This window comes from Desmodus rotundus, chromosome 10 (assembly GCF_022682495.2).
Source record: "Desmodus rotundus isolate HL8 chromosome 10, HLdesRot8A.1, whole genome shotgun sequence".
NCBI lineage: Eukaryota > Metazoa > Chordata > Mammalia > Chiroptera > Phyllostomidae > Desmodus > Desmodus rotundus.
Window position 1 is genome coordinate 2,998,320 of NC_071396.1, and position 19,650 is coordinate 3,017,969.

Genomic DNA, 19,650 nt, shown 5'->3' on the forward strand with positions numbered 1-19,650 from the left:
AGCCAAGCCTGACCTTACCCTCACTGTGTTCCCGTCCTCGTTCATGAAACTCACCCAGGCAGGAGTTCCCGCCACGACCATCTTTGGGTGAGAGTGAGCGGTCCTGACCACAGACCAGTTCGTGCTGTGAGCAAAGTCAAAGTCACCTAGAGATTGAGATTAATTTCCACATAGAGCTGCGCCACTTGAAATACTTCTTCTTAAAATAATTTGAAAATGTAGGTACCTAAACTATTGTTTCAGAGTCACTAGAACCATCTGAACTCTGACATCGGCTCCCCTTGCTCCCTGCACCTGGCTTCATATTGTAGCAAAACCTATGTTGATGGCGACTGTTTGTTTACAGTCCAAGTTCAGAATCCAGAAGACAGTCTGGGTGTTTGTATGACCTTCGGCACATGACTTTCCTTCTCTGAACCTCAATGTCTCAAGCACAGGTTGTTAGATATTTAAAAGTATCCGTGCCTGGTGCTTTTCGATCACTTGATAAATGTTAGCGGCGGTAATTATTATTTACTTAACATTTATTAAATGTTAGCTGCGGTACTTATTAGCAGCACCACTGCCATCCGAGGTGCCAGCAGACACTCACTAACTCGTAAGCATGCTGCTTAACTTTGTGGAAATGGCTCCCCTCATCTCTATAAAATGCATGTGGGAAGTAGTTAACTCTTCTGTGGAGTTAATGCGAAGACCGGAAACCAGGTACAAAAAGATTCCCTCGCGGCACCTGGAAAACTGACCCTGAACTTGTGTAAGAACCTTTTGCAGCTGCAGGAGAATATGCCCTCTAAAGTCACTATAATTGGGAGGTTTATAAAGAATGGAGCTAACACACTGAGCTATACAAAATAGTGCATTTACAGGTAGCAGAGCACATGCTTAAAATATGACAGATACAAGCAATTCTTTTCTCTAGAAAATAAAAAAGGAAATTACAGCATAGAGACTTAATTCAGAAGGATAAGATTTATAGCTGGTGAATAAAGTAAAATTATACTTCAAAAAAAGTCATGCTAGGCAGAAGCTAATTATAGTTTTAACCGGACTGATTAAACATGCTATTTTAATTTTAACTTTGAGTTTTTTTCTATTATAGTAAAGTTGCTATGGATTGGACTTTTATTACATATTATTTGAATGAATTGTTTTGATTGCAAGATATATCCCCATCTTACTGAGAGGTGTGAAGGCTGTAATCAACCATTTAAAACAAACTGGCCGGAATAACTAAGGGCCTCATAAGCCAAGTTCACCTGGTAACTGACCAGGCAAGGGCTGCCGTCCCTAAATTCCTGGCTGCGGGTCATCACGGGTTGAAAGGATGCACAATGAATGGATGAATAACTCTGGATCCCTTAACTGTTAAGGTGACTTGTCTCCAGCAAAACATTTTAGAAAGTGTGCAGTTTTTATGTGCACAGGCTCATCCAGGCTGAGTAGTTTCAAGCAGAGATTTCAGAAGAACTGTGAGATGCCCAAATTAGACACTGGTGTCAGGTACTGGTCTCTGTTAGAGACCTGTAATGTTGGGGCACTGGGTCCAGGAAACCCTGGATCCCCAAATCCACAATGCTCCAGGCTTTTCTATAGAATGGCCTAGAATTCTCACATGATCTAGGCCCATCCGCCAGTACGCTTTTAGTTATCTCTGGATTACTTATGTCTCATACATTGTAAATGCTGCGTAGCTATTATACTATCTTGTTTAGGGAAGAAGGGCAAGAAAAAATAGTATGTGTTCAGTACAGGTGGCTGGTCTCAGAGTTCTCCCAGTCGTCTGTAGAATAAAGTACATGGTCTGTTTCTCATCTTTCTGTTGGTCACCATCACTAGGCATGTCAAAAATGTGTATCCCGTTAGTTAATTCAGGCAGAGAACGACTCCTCAGATATTTGACACTTCTCCACGACGGTCCTTACACCAGAGTCAGAACATAAGTCAACTGTGGACAAGTTCTCAGTGGAACTAGGTTATTTTTCAATTACATTATTGCTTTATTATGAGCCTAGTACTCAGGGGAAAGAGACTGATTGTGCCATTTAATTTCTAAAATTGTCTATAGGTAAAAAGTATGTGGGTCATGTTAAGGCTCAGAAACAGATTCTCAGCATTAGCATTTAAAAAAATACATAAATAAGTCTATTAGACAACTCAAATTTTAAATAGAAAATGTTATATTCGAATACAAGTCATGCATTAGAAATAGAAAAGCCGCTGCAATGAAGTGTTTCGTTATTTAAGTCTTATTTAGCTCTCGGTTTTCACTAGGTGGCAGGCTTAGGTAATGCATTCAGTTTCTCGGGGCAAAATAACCGAAGCTCTAGGTTTATTCACCCCGAGCAGAGCAGACACATCGCATACATTTTGTTGCCCTGATTTCAACTCCACCAATCCCTTAAATGCAATGACTGGGTCGATTGGATTATCACTCCCGCTTCCTAAGACCTCAAATATGTCTAGCCACAGCAATCACAAATTCATCTGGTTTGAATAATGTATATGAGAGACAAAAGCTACGTTTTTCAAAGAAAAATTCCCAAAAGACGAAACACATTTTCATTTGTCGGCAGCTCTGTTTTCTGCCTAACGTCCTTCTCTGGCCCTCTGTCTCAGCGGTGTCCCAGAGGTCGCCCACAAGCTCTGCGTTCACTGGTATTGGCACGTTACTTAATCTGTGAACACTCATTCAGCCACACTTATCACCCCTAGAAAAACAGGACAGTCTCATAAACTGCGAGTTTTTGTAGTTTCCTCTGTGAGGTCACAGAGTCTACTTTAAAGGCAGGAGTTTCACTTTAAACTCCTCTTTAGATCTTGCAGACCAGCGCGCTCTCTCCTGGTCGGGTCTAACTGAACTAACAGAGCTTGAACTTGGCATGGTCCGGCTTTTGGGGGGTAACTGACAAGTTGTAGAGTGTAAGAGGTCCCCATATGGGGCTTCCACCTCCCAATTGTAGTTGGAGCTTCCTTTATTAATTTCCACAGCAACACTGTTCTTTTAAAGTACTTCTGAAATACATACTTTGGGAACTCCCAGGTGACATGAGATTTGGCAGAGGGGTGCACTTCCTAGGCTTACGAGATGGACAGGTGCCAGCCCAACAGTCACTTGATTTTTCTCTTCCCATTGGGCCACTCTTCTAATTTCTCAAAAGTTCCCGAAAATGTTAACTTGTACTAAATTTGCTATCTTTGGTGACTTTTGAGTAAGAAGCACTTCCGAAAGAATACAGATTATATGGGACTTCCACATAAAACTAGTTAAACTGTAACATCCTCTTCATCAAGAGCTCATCTACAAAACCAAAAATGCTCGAAGAGGAACTGAGAAATTACTTACTGTAACAAAGACTTATTAATTGAAGAGGTAGGTGTGCTACTTGACAGGGACAGGGACACGCTGCCTTTCCAGCTGCCGCAATCTAGCAGGCGAGCTAAGCCACAGCGGGAACAAAAGCAACCGGAGTTTTGGGCCAAGATGGGGTGTGTGGCAAAACCACATCACCAAATACGAGCGAGCCAGGCTGGGAGAAAATGATGCGGACCTTGAGCAATTTTAAAACTTCGTCTCCACTAGATTTGAGAGGAACTTTATATACAACAGTCTGGATTTCAAACTAGAGAGAACGAGGAGGAAAGTTAGGAGAAAAGACAGTACATGCCAAGCAGAAATAGCAACGTGAGGAAAAAGAAAAAAGCTACTGAAGCAGTGATACCACCGCCTAGGACCAGCAACGGTGGCTGAGCTGAGTCCGTAGCACACAGCCTGGCTCAGCTTCACCGCACCCGCTCACGGAACCTGAGGGTGAGAGTTTCCCTAACCGACCCAGGGCAACGGCGCTGTTGCAAGCACCGGCGCTGTTGCAAGCACCGGGTATCTGCGCAAATGCAATTAGTTTTTAACATCAAAAAGTGGCGTTTTGCTGATATTTCTAATTGCTGCCGCATACCCAGATCAAGAAATATGATGATATTTGTTCTCAGGATGGAGCATAAGCCATATATAACTGGCTGTTTCTTCCTATAAACAGGATTTTATGAGACCTGATACCATAGTTTTCCAAGGCTCTGATTAGGTAAGGCTCAAATATTTGTCCATGAAGTTGAACCAAGATGGCATACAGTTTCACAGGAAACTCAAGGGATTTTTAATAATTTTTCAGAGTCTTAACTGAGGTGGTGCCTAAGGCCCAGTGGAGACAGACGGGAGGGGCAGGTATACAGGGAAAGTCTGGCCACAGGCTGGGAACAGACCCCGCAGGTCCCAGAGGCAGCTGAGCCCACCCTCCCTGGGGTAAGGGACAGGTTCCGGCCAATCGTCACTCAGATTTCAGAGTTAGAGCTGAGGAAAGGCGCAAAGTCCCCATAGTGCCAGAGTTCAGAGATGGGGCTCCCCTCGTAGAAGTGGCGTGGTCCCCATAAGGCCCCTCGCCTCACTGTGGAACCGAGCCTGGAATGAGAGTAGGGGCGGCTGGCGAAGCTGACTTGCTGTGAGCCCTTCCCAGGGTGTTTATGTCCTGCGTGTTTTCATCAGTTCCCGTGGTCGAGTTCAAGGTACGGGTTCAGCCGGGTGGTTGGAACTTTAAATGGCCAGAGCTGAGTTGAAAGACGTCCTATGTGGAGAACAGAGCTCAGCCTCACAGGCAGAGGCTGCCTCAGAGAATCTCAAAACGTGTGAACCAGGAGAGCTACCGAGACACCAGCTAAAGATTAGATCAGTCTCAACAGCCGCCACAACAAGGCATTCGCTGTGGCTTTACCTGGCCCCCGTTTCCTGGGGCAGGAGGGGGGCTATATGTGTGAATGTGTATGTGTGTGCACAGTTTTGTGGGAAGTGAATGCAAAGCTATTGCACCTGTGACAATTCTCAGGATCCTCCGAGAACAGCACTGACATTGACCTCATTTCATTATGATGAAATATTATTTCAATTAAAATATTTCCTCTGCTCAGAAGTACACTGCACAAGCACTGAGATTTACAACTGTGTACTGAGAAGACTGGGAAGCCGTGGGCGATCAAAGGTTCACATTATGACCCAAAAGCTTATCATGTACAATTTTTGCCAGAAGATGCTATTTATCTCATGTTTCCACATCCATGCTCGCCACCTGGTGACCTTGGAAATTCTGCCCTCAGCTTTGTGAGTGTCTCTTCTACGCTGTTCATAATTGTAGACAGAAAATGTCTCATAAAAGCCGAACTATTGAATTTATTTTTGTCGTAGCGCTCACGCGTCGGTTAAAATCGCCTTCGGAAAACCGTGGCTCGTTTTTGTGGCCTGGGACGGCCCGTAGGGAGGCAGGGCCTGCTGCAGCAGCTTCCTGTGGCTGTGGCCACGCACGAGGCACGGCTCCCTCGGAAACACGTGGGTCTAAGCCGCTCCGCACGGCATCGTGGGTGTAAAGCCAACGCTGTCTCACCTTGCAGGTTGTTTTCCAGCCTCAGCATCATCACGGAGCTCACGCACCCGGCCAACATGCGGTTCATGCAGTTCAGAGCCAAAGACTGCTACTCCCTCGCCCTCTCGAAACTGGAAAAGGTAAGCTGCATTTCACTGTTTGGGCGTGGAAGAAGTAACTCTGGAATTGTCTATTTGGAGAAAGAAATGCCATGAGATAGTAAAAATAAAAATGATGCTTTGAATTCCTATTGGGGCTAAACTCTTCACGTATAGGTTTTCTTTTTTAATGTGAATTAACGGATTTGAACTATTTTTATCACAAGTGAATATGCGGGAGATATCTTGTTCCATCCTTGGTCATCTTGTATCACTGACACTTCTCCTAACGAAGCTAAGCAGAGCAAAAAATGCGATACCGAATAATAAAACAGAGACCAGGATGAGAATAACAGAAAAAACAGCCGTTTTCATCTCATTTCCCTCTCGGCTTACTTCGTTTCCCTTGGTTGGATGCACTTCATAAAGTAGCCTTTTATTCATGCTCACAGCACAAGTGGCTTGAAGCCGCTTCCTCCCCAATTGCTTTTGAACTTCACCCCAGCCCCTGCTGATGGCGATCAACGTTAGCAATCATATGGTAATTACACACTGATGGAAGAAGGGAAGCAATAGAAATGGGAGATAAAGAGGGCGTTGTAATCAGAAAAAGAGATTTGGTCTTTGTCTCCAGCTCCTAACACAGAGCTGCAAGAAGCCCTTGGAACTTCCTGAGTGATAGGAGGGCTTTTGTTATTCAGACCTTTCAATCATAACTGATTTGATGCTAATAAGCAAGTCCTGGAGGAGCCCTTAGGAAGTTCAGAGATAAGGCTGGTTGCCAGAGAAAAAAAAAACCCACATGATTGGAAGATTGAAACTTTCGGCTCCTCATCACATCCCAGCTCCAAAGAGGAGCTTAATCATATGGGTAATGATCTCATTAATTATGCCTACATAATGAAACTTTCATAAAAAGCTCTGAAAAACAAGCCTGGAGATTGTCCTTCTTGGTGGACGTACTGACAGAGGAGGGGAATGTCAGAGAGGCGTTCCTGCGTGTGCGGCCCCTCCGGACTTGCTCAGACACAGCTTTTCATCCGCTGTCCCTTTGCATTCTTTACCATAGATGGTCGTCCTCAGGTGTGGCACATTCACGGGATCTGTGAGCATTCCGGCAGTCGCTGAACCTGGCGGGGCTGTAGGAAGCCCCGGATTTGTAGCTGGGTGGACGGAAGTGCAGTTGGCTTGGACAAGCATCGGAAATAAGAGCAGTCTTGTGGGACTGGGTCTCTTAGCCTGTGGGGTCCGAGCCACGCCTGGGTAGTCAGTGTCAGCACTGACCCAAATTGAGGACAGCCAGCTAATGTCAGAGAACCGATGTCAGAATGCAAATAATCATGTCTGTAAACCGTGAATCGCTTCGTACTGAACCGTAGGGCAAAAGGATTAAAAAAAAATGGAGAGAGCTTCTGGGAGAAATAGGCAAGAATATCAAAGCTGTTTTTAAATATATTCACTAGGCAAAATTTTACATGTTCTCAATTTAAATTCAAGCCAATAAATGTTTACTGGGCACTCTGAGCCAAATACTTTGTTATAAGCTAAGAGTTACACAAACAAAACACACAGCATTTACAATTCAACAGGAGACACAGACACATGAGAACAAACAAAAGCATATTGTCTCACTTTGCTTTTCCTCTTTAAAGGGTTGTACTACTGTTTATTCATAATCTAAGGACGAGAACGGCTGAGTGGGAGTTTGGTGCTATCTCCCCACACTGGATTTGATCCCTTAGGAAGATTTCTTACCTTGTTTTTAAGAAAACATTTACCTTTTTCACACTGGTCTAGAAAGAATTTGAAGAGAATACTGATGAGTTTCTATTTCTTTTAAGTGGAGGGAAACATTGCCGACCTACTCGAAAGGAGTGACGAAATGTCATTTACATGGACTATTTTAATGTGCACATGTATCTGTTAGAAATAGAGTATCACGATATTACACAGCAGGTTCAAGTTGCCATTGACCACATGTTCGTGTCCCCTTCGAATTCACCTGTTGAAACCTGACCCCTCATGTGAGGACACGAGGAGGCGGGGCTTCGGGGAGGCCAACTGGCCGTGAGGGTGGAGCTCCCGGTGTGTGGGATGGATTAGTGACTTTGTAACAGGCACCCTGAGGGCTTCCTCACCCCTGCACCCTGGCAGGCATGTGAGGACATGGGGACAGAAGGTAGCTGTCTATTCTTGTGGCATCTTTGCCGGTCTTTGGTGTCAAGGTAATGATGTCATCATAAAACGAGTTTGGAAGGGTTCTTGCCTCTTCACTGTATTGGAAGAGATGGGAGGAGGTTTAACTAGGCAGGAAATGTGACCGCAGGCTGCTCACGCATGTTTCTCTCTCAAATTTCTGCACAGAAGGAACGAGAGCGGGGCTCTAACTTGGCTTTCATGTTCCGCCTGCCGTTCGCCGCCGGGAGGGTGTTTAGCATCAGCATGCTGGACACGCTTCTCTATCAGGTGTGCGCTATTTCCATTTCCTTTTTCCTCCCTGAAATGTTTGTTTTCTATTTCTCTCAGGCTTTATTAAATAAATGTAGATCTGGTGTTTCTCATCAGAGTGGTTCACTTAAAACTGGCTCCGAAAGTGATTCAATGTCTCATTTCATGTATTTAATGACATAAAATTTAATGAAACTTTTTATAAGAAAATCTTATTGTTTTAGAATAAGCTAGGAAATAATTTATTGGCACTCTTCAGTACCAGGGTTCTACAGTGTTTATTGTGACATTTTAATGCATGTGATATGTTGCTACCTTCATATTACTAGACTAAAATAAAAGCTAAGAAAACTTACTACATTTAGAAAACAGTCTTAATTATAATGTACCTTTTCATTTAAATAGCATAAATTGGTGCCAATAAACTGATAAGCCAAGGACATTTTAAACATCTGCTGACTGTTGCCTACCTTAGACAAATATAAGAAAGATTTTACAAGTGAGAACCGTTTTGATTATTCCGGAAGGCCAGAGCTAACCTTACCATTTTACCCCAGCTAAGAAGTTCACGAAGATGCTGTTTTACTCAAATCTATTTTAATCTTTTCCCCCTAACTCTCCCAGAAACTGAGCAGCAGTAATATTTCAAATTCTCTGATTGAAGAAATCAGACAATTTCTATCTCCATTATGAGAAAAAAGATATTTCTAGGGCATTAAATGACTGGATGGCTTGAATCTCAAGTTCAGCACTGAAACATTTCGTTGGGCTTATTTACTGTTTGACAACATATTTTATGTGCCTCTACGGCAATGCTTGACGGAATAAACTAAAGATAGTCGAAGGCTTTCTACTGGCTAATGATGCCCCTGAGGGCTCCTCTACCAATGTCACATGTCACGAACCATCAGCTCATGCCAGCCAAGAGCAGGCACAGCCATGCACAGAGAACAAACACGCCTGTTTGCCCAGAAGTTTCCAGACACACCATGTAGGCCCTGCAAGCAGCTGCTTCTCTCCCTCCCGCAATGTTATCCAACACATACTCTGACTGTCAAGAGAGGGTGGGAGGGGAGGGCTGTTTGAAGAGCAATGTCGAACCAGAAGAATTTCAGTCAAATGCGGGGTGTCCCTCTGAGCCAGAGGTTTTCAGATCTTTCAGCCTTGGCAGCTTGTGCTGAAATAAAATCTTCTTGAAAACAGTCTAACATATAAGCTAAAGTCGTAGCTGCCTCCTTATCTTCTCCTGACATCACATGAGATGTTTTCAGGGTCCCTTTTTCAGACAGGTAAAGAGTACCCACTCAGGGGTTAAAAGGAGATGTTAGAAATCATGTACACAATTCCTAAACTTATATAATTGGCATTCTTTCATTCATGTCCCAACCACCAGGCGACTGACGCACCTCAAAACCTCAAGGCTACTTCTCTGGCCTGAACAAAGGGAATGGCCGTGGTTTCTTATGTTCTACTCTAGGTGGAAGGGTGCAGTCTCGTGACACTAACTCTCGGTGAAATACATGAGTGATCAAGAAACAGTTCGGTAGATTTATTTATAAGGCATCGTAACTTTTTGAAAGTCTTTGCTATGCAAAATAACTAGATTATTTTATAAGGAAGGGGAAGGGAGCGAAAGAAACATTAATGTGAGAAAGAAATGTTAATCATTTGCCTCTCATATGCACCCCAACCAGCGACTGAACCCGCAACCCAGGCACGTGCCCTGGCCAGGAATCAAACCCTGGAATTGAACCAATGACCTTTTGCTTTGCAGGAAGACACCCAGAACTAAGCCACACTGGTCAGGACACAGATTATTATTAAAATTTGTCACATTTTAGCACTTGATGACCAAACTGAGGGTATCATTTCAAACTGTTTATTAAACAATTGTATGTTATGGTACAATGTCTTCATTGCTTGGAAGTTTTTCTTTTCACCCACAGCTAAGAATAAACTGAAAATATTAGAAGCATCATTAATACCCTAACTACTGAGTAGTGTTCTAGCAACGTGTCAAAATATATCTTACATGTTTGCACATAAACACTCTGATGATATTTAATGCTCAACTATTTACTAATATTTAGTTATCAAAATATTAGAAATTCATTGTGGAGCACTGAGCTGCTCTATGGCAGCTTGTAAAGGTTTTGTAAAGTTTTACTGCATATTTTAGTCCTTCCAAGTTTTTATATATGCCCTAGTTTGTATCAACTTTTTGTTATTAAAATCTAAAACTGTTTTTGTTGTGTCTAACAGCATGCATGAAATTTTAGCATAACAGATAGTCCAGCAAATACTTCAAATACTTCCACATCTCCTTGTGGACAGCTTAACTATAAATGGGTATTTAGGACACTCCCAAGATCGACTGTTATTTCCTGTTTTGTGGAGGCGTAATGATGTGTCACAAGAAACAACCTTTTAGTCGTCATACGAGGCTCACACGTGTGGCTGTTCTACACCTTTCACTATTTTGTTTATGTTGCAGTCATTTGTGAAAGATTATATGATTTCTATCACCAGACTTCTGCTGGGATTGGACACTATCCCAGGATCGGGGTTCCTTTGTTCTGTAAGTTAATCATCTTTGGAATAAAAGATTATTCTGATAAATGGTCTGAAATCCATCTATAAAGGATGTAGGCTTTCTCTTTGATGTCATTTCCCCCCCAATATGTACTGAAAGCATAGCATCATCGTTTTTTTAATTTCTCAGAAAATGTTCAAGGGAAAACATGACTTTAAATTAGTAATCGTGGTAAGTCACCATTCTGTACAGAATTCAGATCAGGGTTGTTTTCCTAGCTGGCCATCGAGATGGGCTATGTCTGACCTAAGATACCCTAGTGGGGACGAAAAGCCATCACGCAGTTCAACTGATTTGTAATCGTCTTGTAAAAGGGCACACTACATGTAAGAGTGTTTAATGCGGTGCCCTGCTGACGAGTGAACGTTGGGGTCATCGACCAGGGACGAGTTATGTACACCTCTCGTCTGTGCACCTTGTACCCATTCTGCTGACACCCTTCCCATATGAGTGTTGTTTTCACTCTGAAGGGCAATCTCTTTTGTGCTGGGGTGTCCTTCGTACGTGGAGACTTCCAGCATCAGCAGACCCTGCCCCCCAGGGTCCAGTGGCAGCCTCCAGTTATTACAACATTTGAAAAGTCTCCCAACACCTCCCAGTCACTCGGCAGTGACCACTGTCTCCTGACACTAACTAAGCTGAGTCACGCTGCCACCAGTGGAGCAGGTGGCTGCTTGGGTTGGGAAGAACCACAGGGATAAGGCCAAGACGGTGTGGGTTAAATACGGTTCCTACCTGGATGGGCACTTAGGAAATGGCACGTCCAGATTTCGAAATACCAACAATTTCTACTTTTAAGAAGTGAAAAGTAACCACCGGGTTTTCATTTCCTAAGAAGTGGATGCGTCCACGTTCCCCTGTGTTCTAGATAAAGATCACTGAGGACGACCTGTGGATCAGAACGTACGCCCGGCTCTATCAGAAGCTGTGCTCCTCCAGCGGAGACGTGCCCATCGGCATCTACCGGACGGAGTCACAGAAACTGACGACGTCTGAGGTTTGGAACGACACAGTATTCAGTGTTTGTGTCTGACCTGCTGGGCGGCAGCCGTTCCCAGTCTTGGATATTGATTTCTGACAAATATCACGGAAACAAATAGAACGCTGTCTGGGCAGATGGAGGGAATTTTCCCAGGCAAAAGGTCCTCAACTATTGTTTAGGAAATGATGCCAGTGTTTCTCAATCGTTTCTCAAAAAGTTGTTGGCTGAGGGCCTTTTCTAGAGTTTGTGAATTTGAGGCTCTGAGGGTCTTGTGTGCGTCTAGGATTTTTCATTTCCAGGAGATTGCCGGGGAGCAAATTAATAGTGAGTGAACTTCTGATGTGTAAGGAAAGGTCTCCAGCTTTCTAACAGACTCCCCCAGTCCATTGTTAGCATTTGGAAGGAAGCAAAATCGAGCTAAGTTGGTAAGCAATGGAACAAACATTTTTCAAAGTTTTGATTGAAGACTCCCCTGAAGCCAAGGAAAAACTCGAGTAGCAGGGCCAGGCCTTCCCGGAGGGGCGTTCAGTGATTGTGAAAGCACACTAGAGAGGGACCAGTGACGTAGGTAGGTTTTCTGATGTTGTGTGCAGACTCAAACTTATCCGTGTTTTGATTTGGTCGTGTTATGTGGTTCTGAATAGTTTAGAGTTAGTAAACCATCACATTTCAAACTAGACTCTTCAATAAAGTAAACATTTTGAGTAAATGCACTACCCTATCTATATCTGTAAAATTGTTTAATATAAATGATGGTCCACATTCTTAACATATTTTTCTGCTTCAGATATCTCGAAATTACTTGAAAATTTCGTTAACCATTCCTTTCTTCTTCAGTCTCATACGAAATTAGCTCAGCTATGAGACTCCAGTCAGTTATAGGCATTTTAATAGGCCATGTAATTGTTAAACCAATTTGGGATAAAATCAATGAATCCTTGTACAGACAGGAACTTTCTAGGATGTACAAAAGTAAGGCAGCTTTTCATTTTCTTATTAAAATCTATAGTTTCACACTGAAATGGGTGGCTGGAAATAGTTCTGTTTTCCTGAGGTGCTTTTGGGGTTCTCCCTGCAGCTGCAGGAGCCTGTTCACACTTCTTTATGGTCATCTGCTGCTGAACCTGAGTACGTCTGTCCCTCACTGGCTATGGTCCCTGTGGTTCATGCCCCAAAAAGCAAGACCCGATCAGAGAAAACCAGTAATGAGTGACAGCAGAAATATAGCAGGCAGTGAAATATGCGAGCCTGTGTAGTCGGATGTGCCTAAAGTTTTAAGAATATTGGACCTCCAAAATTATTATCTGGTTAAAGCTGATCACAAGTTCTTTTACACCTAAGCCACTAACCATTTTGTATTTGAACTTGGTGAAGTCCCGAGGAGATTTCCATGCTGCAGAGTACTGTCATGTTCAGACCTTATATACATACAGGCCTCGTGAATTTGAACAGAGTGAATTCTGCCTTTGGTCAAGTTCATATTCATGTCGGTTGTTTTGTATCATTAGGGGACTTTGTCTTCTGTTGTTCAGGATGTGGACAGGGAAAGGATAATTGAGCTTCTGTGTTCCTATTGAAGAGCATTTCACTATGCACTTCGGTCAGTTCTTTCCATCAGAAATAAAGATCACCCCAGTAAAATGTTTGTAAATCTCCATATAAAAACACGCATTGCTGGCAAGAGAAAAGGAAACTGGGCTAAATAAACACAACACCTCCTGTCCTCCTGTACTGAACTCGTCTTTTGACGGATAGCTTTTCATTTAAATTTTGTATTCTGCCCATTATAAAAATGAGAACATTTAAATAACTACAGTAGATACAAAAATAGATTAGATGATTTCTATGTAGAAAAAAAAAACTTTTCGTGAATTACATCACTGCTTTGTCGGTAGGAGTAGAAAATACACTGGAGAGTACAGCGCACGTCTTTGAGAAGACAAATGATGATAAAGGATGTTCATCATTAAAACTGCAAAAAGGATAGAAGGCATGGGACACAACCTCGGTGTTTCCGGTGGGCTACGTGTGGGTGGAAGGAGAGCAGAGAGTAAAGTGGGGGTGCAGCAGTGACCGGAAAACCAGGCCAGGGGAGTGGGGGACAGCTGCTCTGCCCCTTTTCTCCATGCCGGGAGAACTACTAACACCTATGGGTCTATTTTTTATAAAAAACATCATTCTCTTCTAGTTCAAAAAGTAAAAACAGGATGTAGAAGGACTCATTTTTCTCTTGGTGACAGAGAAGAACAGTATTTCTGCCCACAATCCTCTGTCCACAATTCTGAAATCCAAAAAGCTCACCAAACTCATTCAGGGGACAAACCTCACCTGAATTGTCCTGAGTTTAGGATGTTCCTTATTCCAGTGAATACTCACACTTCTCACTGAAGAAATAATCATTTTTATTATAAAATGCTACCCAAAGCCCACTAAGGGTGTAACTGACCATAAAGTATATAACATAGTACTATTGTTCCAAAATCTGAAAAATTATGAATTAGCTAACATACTTGATTCTATAGGGTTTTTTTGGGGGGGTGAGAAAATATAGAACTGTATTTTCCCTCAGTTTTCCAGTGTACTGAAAATTACATTTGCTTAAAGTGTGATATAACCAGTGAAAAAATACTATAAGTTAGAGAGAGATTATTTTAAAGCAGATTAAAGTACCAACCTTTGCACAATGCACACAATAAATCCGTGGCCTACGTTAGTCTAATTGTTGGTCACCTTCAGAGGCAGTAAATCCGGTCACTTTAAAAAAGTATTCACAATGGAGTAATCGTTGACGGCCCCACCTACCAGTTATTACGCCTTTACTACTAAACTGGGATGTAAAATTTTATTACATTTTATTAATATATGAATAAAAGTTTACCTTTTACAAAATCAAATTATTAAGACTATTTTAATAAGGATTAAAAATAGAATGATGTTGAAACTCTAGCTGCCAATTCTCTGCTATTATTCACTCAAACAACATGTATTCCGTTGGGCTATGTGTTAGGAATCCTGAGATAAAGTTTTAAGGAGGCTGTAGTCAAATGTCTATTATGCATTTTTAATACTTGTAACAATAGTTAGCATGCTAGACAATGAGTTATACTTCAGTTACATTCTTTCTCCCAAAATGGAACTGAAAATTTCACTCTTACCCCACGAAATGTTTTAAAACTAAAGAATAAGACAGATAATTTTTATAACCCTAAATAATTAGGGGTGATATGATAACTGAGCAGATCAGTGTTAGACCGTGTAGCCAACGTGAAAACTCAGAATAGTGTTTATGAACTTAATTAAATTTATACAGAAGGAAAAGACAATCTTATTATAAGATCTAAATTTAAAATTTTTTAATTTTATAAAACAATCTTGTAAGATCTACATTTTAACATAGTACAGATATTAATACCATAATGATTATTGAATGCCAATGGTTATGTCAAATATTTTCTAGTGAATATAGTAGCTTCATAAACTCTTATCAATTGTTTTATTTAATTCTACCACTACCAGTTGTTCTTTCTATCAAATCCTCGAAAGACAATTTTTAGCAAAAAGAAAAAAAAAGAAAGAAACCCATAAATCAAAACAAAAAAAAAACCCCAATCTAACAAGAACCACTTTCTGGTAAACTTTAAATTCTATTAACTTTATAATTTTATTCTAAAGCCCTATGATCAATAATCATACACATAGATTACACATGGCATTTGTCAGACTTTGTCCTCGCTGCTGCTTCATGTACATGTCGCTGCGTCGTTGTCTAAACTGCGTTTCGTTATGTTCTTTTCCCCTCCTCTGTGTCGGTCTCGAGAAATAGCCTCACAAGTAAGTATTTTGTTTTCCTCCCTTTGCTCAAATAGTCTGATACGTGAATTCAGAGCCGTTAGAGGAAAAGAATGTTAAAGACTGAATTCAATACTTCCAATTGCAAAATAACACGTTAATTAAGTCAAAATATGATAAATGCTCTATTTTCAAGGGAGTGCACTGATATTTCCTTAGTAGAATTACAGAGTAATTTCACCTGTTTGTCTTCAGACGACGTGGATGCACTAATCCAGTCACATGTTTCCCTGCACGGCGTCATTACCAGCTAATGTTCCTAAGTGTGGTGTGTACCTTCAGTGCCATCAGAAAAGTGACATGAAGATTTCATGCCTGCCATTGGCTTTCACTAGCTCTCGGTTAATTTGAGTTTTCCACATTCCTTTCCCTTCATAGCACAGGCAGACTAACGATCATCTTCCTGACTTTGCTCCCATGATGAAAAATCTGTAATGGATTTTTGATGCCTAACAGATACCAAGTCCAATTGCTTGTTGCTGAATTGTAAGGTAGGGTGCAGTCCTCTCCTACCTGTGGTTTTGTGTTTGGTGCTTCTGTTACCTGCAGTAAACCACGGTCCAAAAACATGAAAGGAAAAGAAACAAACAATATGTGAGTTTTGAATTGTGCGCCATTCTGCGTAGCGGGCTGCAGGCTCGCACCGCCCCACTCTGGCCGGCCTGGGACGGTGATCCCCCTCGTCTGGTGTGTCCGCTCTACATACAGAGCGTGGTTAGATACTTTCACACAAAGAGACCACAGTCACATCGCTTTAATTACAGCATATTGTTAACATTGTTCTATTTTATTATTAGTTATTGCTACTCTCTTACTGTGTGTGATTTATAGATTAAACTTAATCACAGGTATGTATTTATAGGAAAAAAAACATTATATATAAGGTTCAGTCCTATGTGTGGTTTCAGGCATCCACCAGGCCTCTTGGATCATCGCCCCCATGGATAAGGAGGGATTAGTCTATATCCTAGTCATTTTTTATCGATACTCTTTCTAGTCTTGTTTCTGGTACAAGTCATTTATTCAATCATTTTGCCTGACCCAGTGAGGACTGACCTTGGAACCGGGTGGTCTGAGTTTCAGTGGTGGCTTCTCCTTTTATTAGCTGTGTGAACTTGGGCTTCTCTCAACACCTAGTGGCATGAAGATCAAGTAGGGAGCATACTGTTGTCAGTTCACGAGTGAGAAAAGGGAGGAATGGGTTAAGTGAACTTTTGGAAGAAGTGGTAGGGAATTATGTGCCAAGCGGACAGAGCGACATAGATCTTACTTCATTGCTATTCACGGGCATCATTTGTGAGGGGATGGCACTGCTTCAGAAAATGTCAGCACGCTTAAATCTGTCAATAAAATATAGTGAGCCGTCCTGGCAGCTGAGTAAATGCCTTGTGATCTTAGTCAAATATACACACGCTTACCAACCTCAAGTGCATTCTAATTCTCTCTCACACACTCACACACACACACTCTGGAGTGGGAGCTCATTTGTAATTTTCTTTCACTTTCTCTCATAAGAAATTCTCCTTAATTGTGTAATTCTTATACATAATACTTTCTAGCTCTATTGATTATTTCCAACACTGCGAGAGCATTTCTTACTTGCACGAGTTACTGCCTTTAACTTACTAAGAGTCTTGCCAGCACACTGATTCGCAAGAAGCCATTTACACGAAACCAATCCATGTGACTTCATTCAACCCCCTAGTCATGGCTTTCTGTCCCCTCCCCTTCGCCAACTGCATGGAGGTCCTGCTTCACTGTGCTCGGCCGCAGGAAGTAATTACGCCTTCTGTCGCAGCTGCTTGCTGAGTGGCTGCTGGGGTCAGCCTGTTCGGGAACGGAGAGGAAACTGTAAGGTTGATCTAGGTCATCTTCACCAGGGGGTGGGGTTCTCTGAGGAACAGTCTTCTTGGATCGATAGCACCGTTTTATGTGAAGTCTATGAATATTCACATCTACCAAGTTGTGTGTCATTGTATCTGACATCTGTCTTAGAAATTTCCTTCCTGTGGCTCACATGTCCCTCAGTGGCACACGTGTTAGGGCAGGGTTACTCGCATGTGAAAGAGAAGGGTGTGTGGGGGTGCATGTGGAAGGTTTGGGCGTGGGGGGATTGCTGCTGTGCTCCTCTTCATTGTGCCCGCCCACGTTCAGGCCTTTTCCTCCGACGGTAGATGCTGGAGGCAATAGGATGGCGGCCCCATACTTGCCCCGAGCGTTGTAGGGTGTACACACACGTGCGCACACACGCACACACGCAGGCTTGTGTTTGAAACCTCTGCTTTTAGGTGATACATTCCCAGAGTTCCGGAAAACGATAAGTAAAAATCGTGCTGTGAAGGTCCCAGAGCTGGCCCCGAGACTGGCCCTTTACCAGCGTAAACTGTTCAGCGCCTTTCTGCACCTGTTCAACCTGGCTGCTTGCTCGCTGGTCTTCTGTTCAATGATTTTTTATTTGTTTGTAAGTGAGTTTGGGAGTTTACAGCTATCCAGGTGCACAAGAATATTCTTTACACACACACATAATACTTATGTATAAAACATATTGTGAAAATCTGAACATACATACCCCAAAGGATATTTTATGTACAAAGAAAACATGTTCTTATATGTCATTATTTGTGGCCATAAAACACATTGTTTAGTTAAGAAAAACCACTGCTTAGTTTCTTATAAACTGAAAGCTAACGGTGCTGAGATCGGCCTGGATGTGGGTGGATTTTGACGCCCGGGCCGCACGCCCACGTGTTGTCAGTAACAACTCAGAATGTCTTCTGTCATCGGCCAGGCAGCGCTGGTGCAGCCCCTCATCACGACAGCAAAACCATCCTGAAGGGAGTGATGAATCCTGATTACCAACACTCACTTTCAAGCTACTGGGTGAATCGATTTACTTTAAAATACCACTTGGTTCCCCAGGTCGCTCAGTAACCTAAGACATGAATACAAATCTGAGCAAAAGTTGAACTAACTCCTGGGTGTGCGTGTGTGTGTGTGTGTAGTGCAGGAAAGAACCTTTCACGTACTCTGTGAACCTGACACTTGCCACGTTTCTGAAAATAATGCAAGTAAAGAAAGCTCTTTGAGGCATAAGAAACACTATCTCATTTATAAAGTTTTCAATTCTTTTTCTTGTGAAGAAATATTTTGAGCCTTTTTTCAACCATATCAAAGGTGATAAATATTTGGAAAAATCCTACAACCTTTACAAATGATATTTTAAATCTACATGAAAATTGTAGCCATAAGTAATTTGCATTTCCTTATTAACATGTATCAATGTGTTTCCAGAGCATTTCATATAAAATATGTCTCAGTCCGTTCAGGCTGCTGTAACAAAATACCACAGGCTGGGTGGCTTACAAACAGAAATTTATTGCTCAGAGTTCTGGGGGCTAGACATCTGACCTCAGGGTACCCCACTGGCAGGTAGGGACCCTCTTTCGGTCACAGACTTCTTGGAGCCTCAGATGGCTGAAGGGGTTAGGGAGCTCTCTGGGGCCTGCCTCTCATATACGGGTACAGACTCCTTTATGGAGCATCACCCCTGGACCTAACCATCTCCTAAAGATCCCACCTCCTAACACATCATTTTTGGGGGGTTGGTACTTCAACATAATGGATTTTGAAGGGCCTGAGGTCAGATCTCAGTAATGTACAAGTATCTTCTTTCATTCCCATGGATATTAGCACGGAATCTTGATTTTTAAGTTAATAACGACATTAGGCTTTTGTTAATAACAGTGCAAAAAGAGATCGAACCAGAGCCCTCTCATTATTCATAGGAAGAGCAAAGAAGAACTCATGGAAATAGTACAAAACAGTAAGTCTCCATTTCCACTTAAATCCACGTTCTCTTCAGACTCAGCCTTCACCGAGGAATGCGCACCTCCAAGGGTTTCTTTATAAGCATCTTGATTTCTGGTGAGAGTCAGTCACTGATAGAGAAAACTGCACCAAAAAGATGCCCTTCCTTGTCTGATTCATACCCGTTTTTTACCTTTTCAGCTCCTCCTTATTTCTTTTCTCCCTTTTGCTGTTTTGTTTTGTTTTTTAACGTACAAGACAATGAGCCATACTATTAGCCAATGTGTATTGAGCATTTGCAGAGACGGGCACTGTCGTATCACGTGACATGAATAATGTCTTAGATCTCCTCAGCAAACACTGTGGGCAAAAAATACGTATTAGAATTACCCTTTCCTCAGATACGGACATGGTGACACGCTTAGCGATTTCAACGCCAGGCCCAGGTGTCCAGAGCAAACCCAGGTC

The 19,650-nt window shown here is 42.2% G+C and overlaps 1 protein-coding gene across 2 annotated transcripts in view; it reads left to right on the forward strand.

The window, feature by feature from the left end:
• The window catches only part of KCNT2 (potassium sodium-activated channel subfamily T member 2), a 194,412-nt gene that overhangs the window by 156,269 nt on the left and 18,493 nt on the right, over positions 1 to 19,650 (forward strand). For both annotated transcript variants that reach the window (XM_024576037.4, XM_024576038.4), the window contains 4 exons: positions 5,434 to 5,545; positions 7,868 to 7,969; positions 10,446 to 10,529; positions 11,413 to 11,541. In XM_024576037.4, coding sequence (XP_024431805.1) covers positions 5,434 to 5,545; positions 7,868 to 7,969; positions 10,446 to 10,529; positions 11,413 to 11,541 — 427 coding nt within the window. The remainder of the gene's footprint in view (positions 1 to 5,433; positions 5,546 to 7,867; positions 7,970 to 10,445; positions 10,530 to 11,412; positions 11,542 to 19,650) is intronic.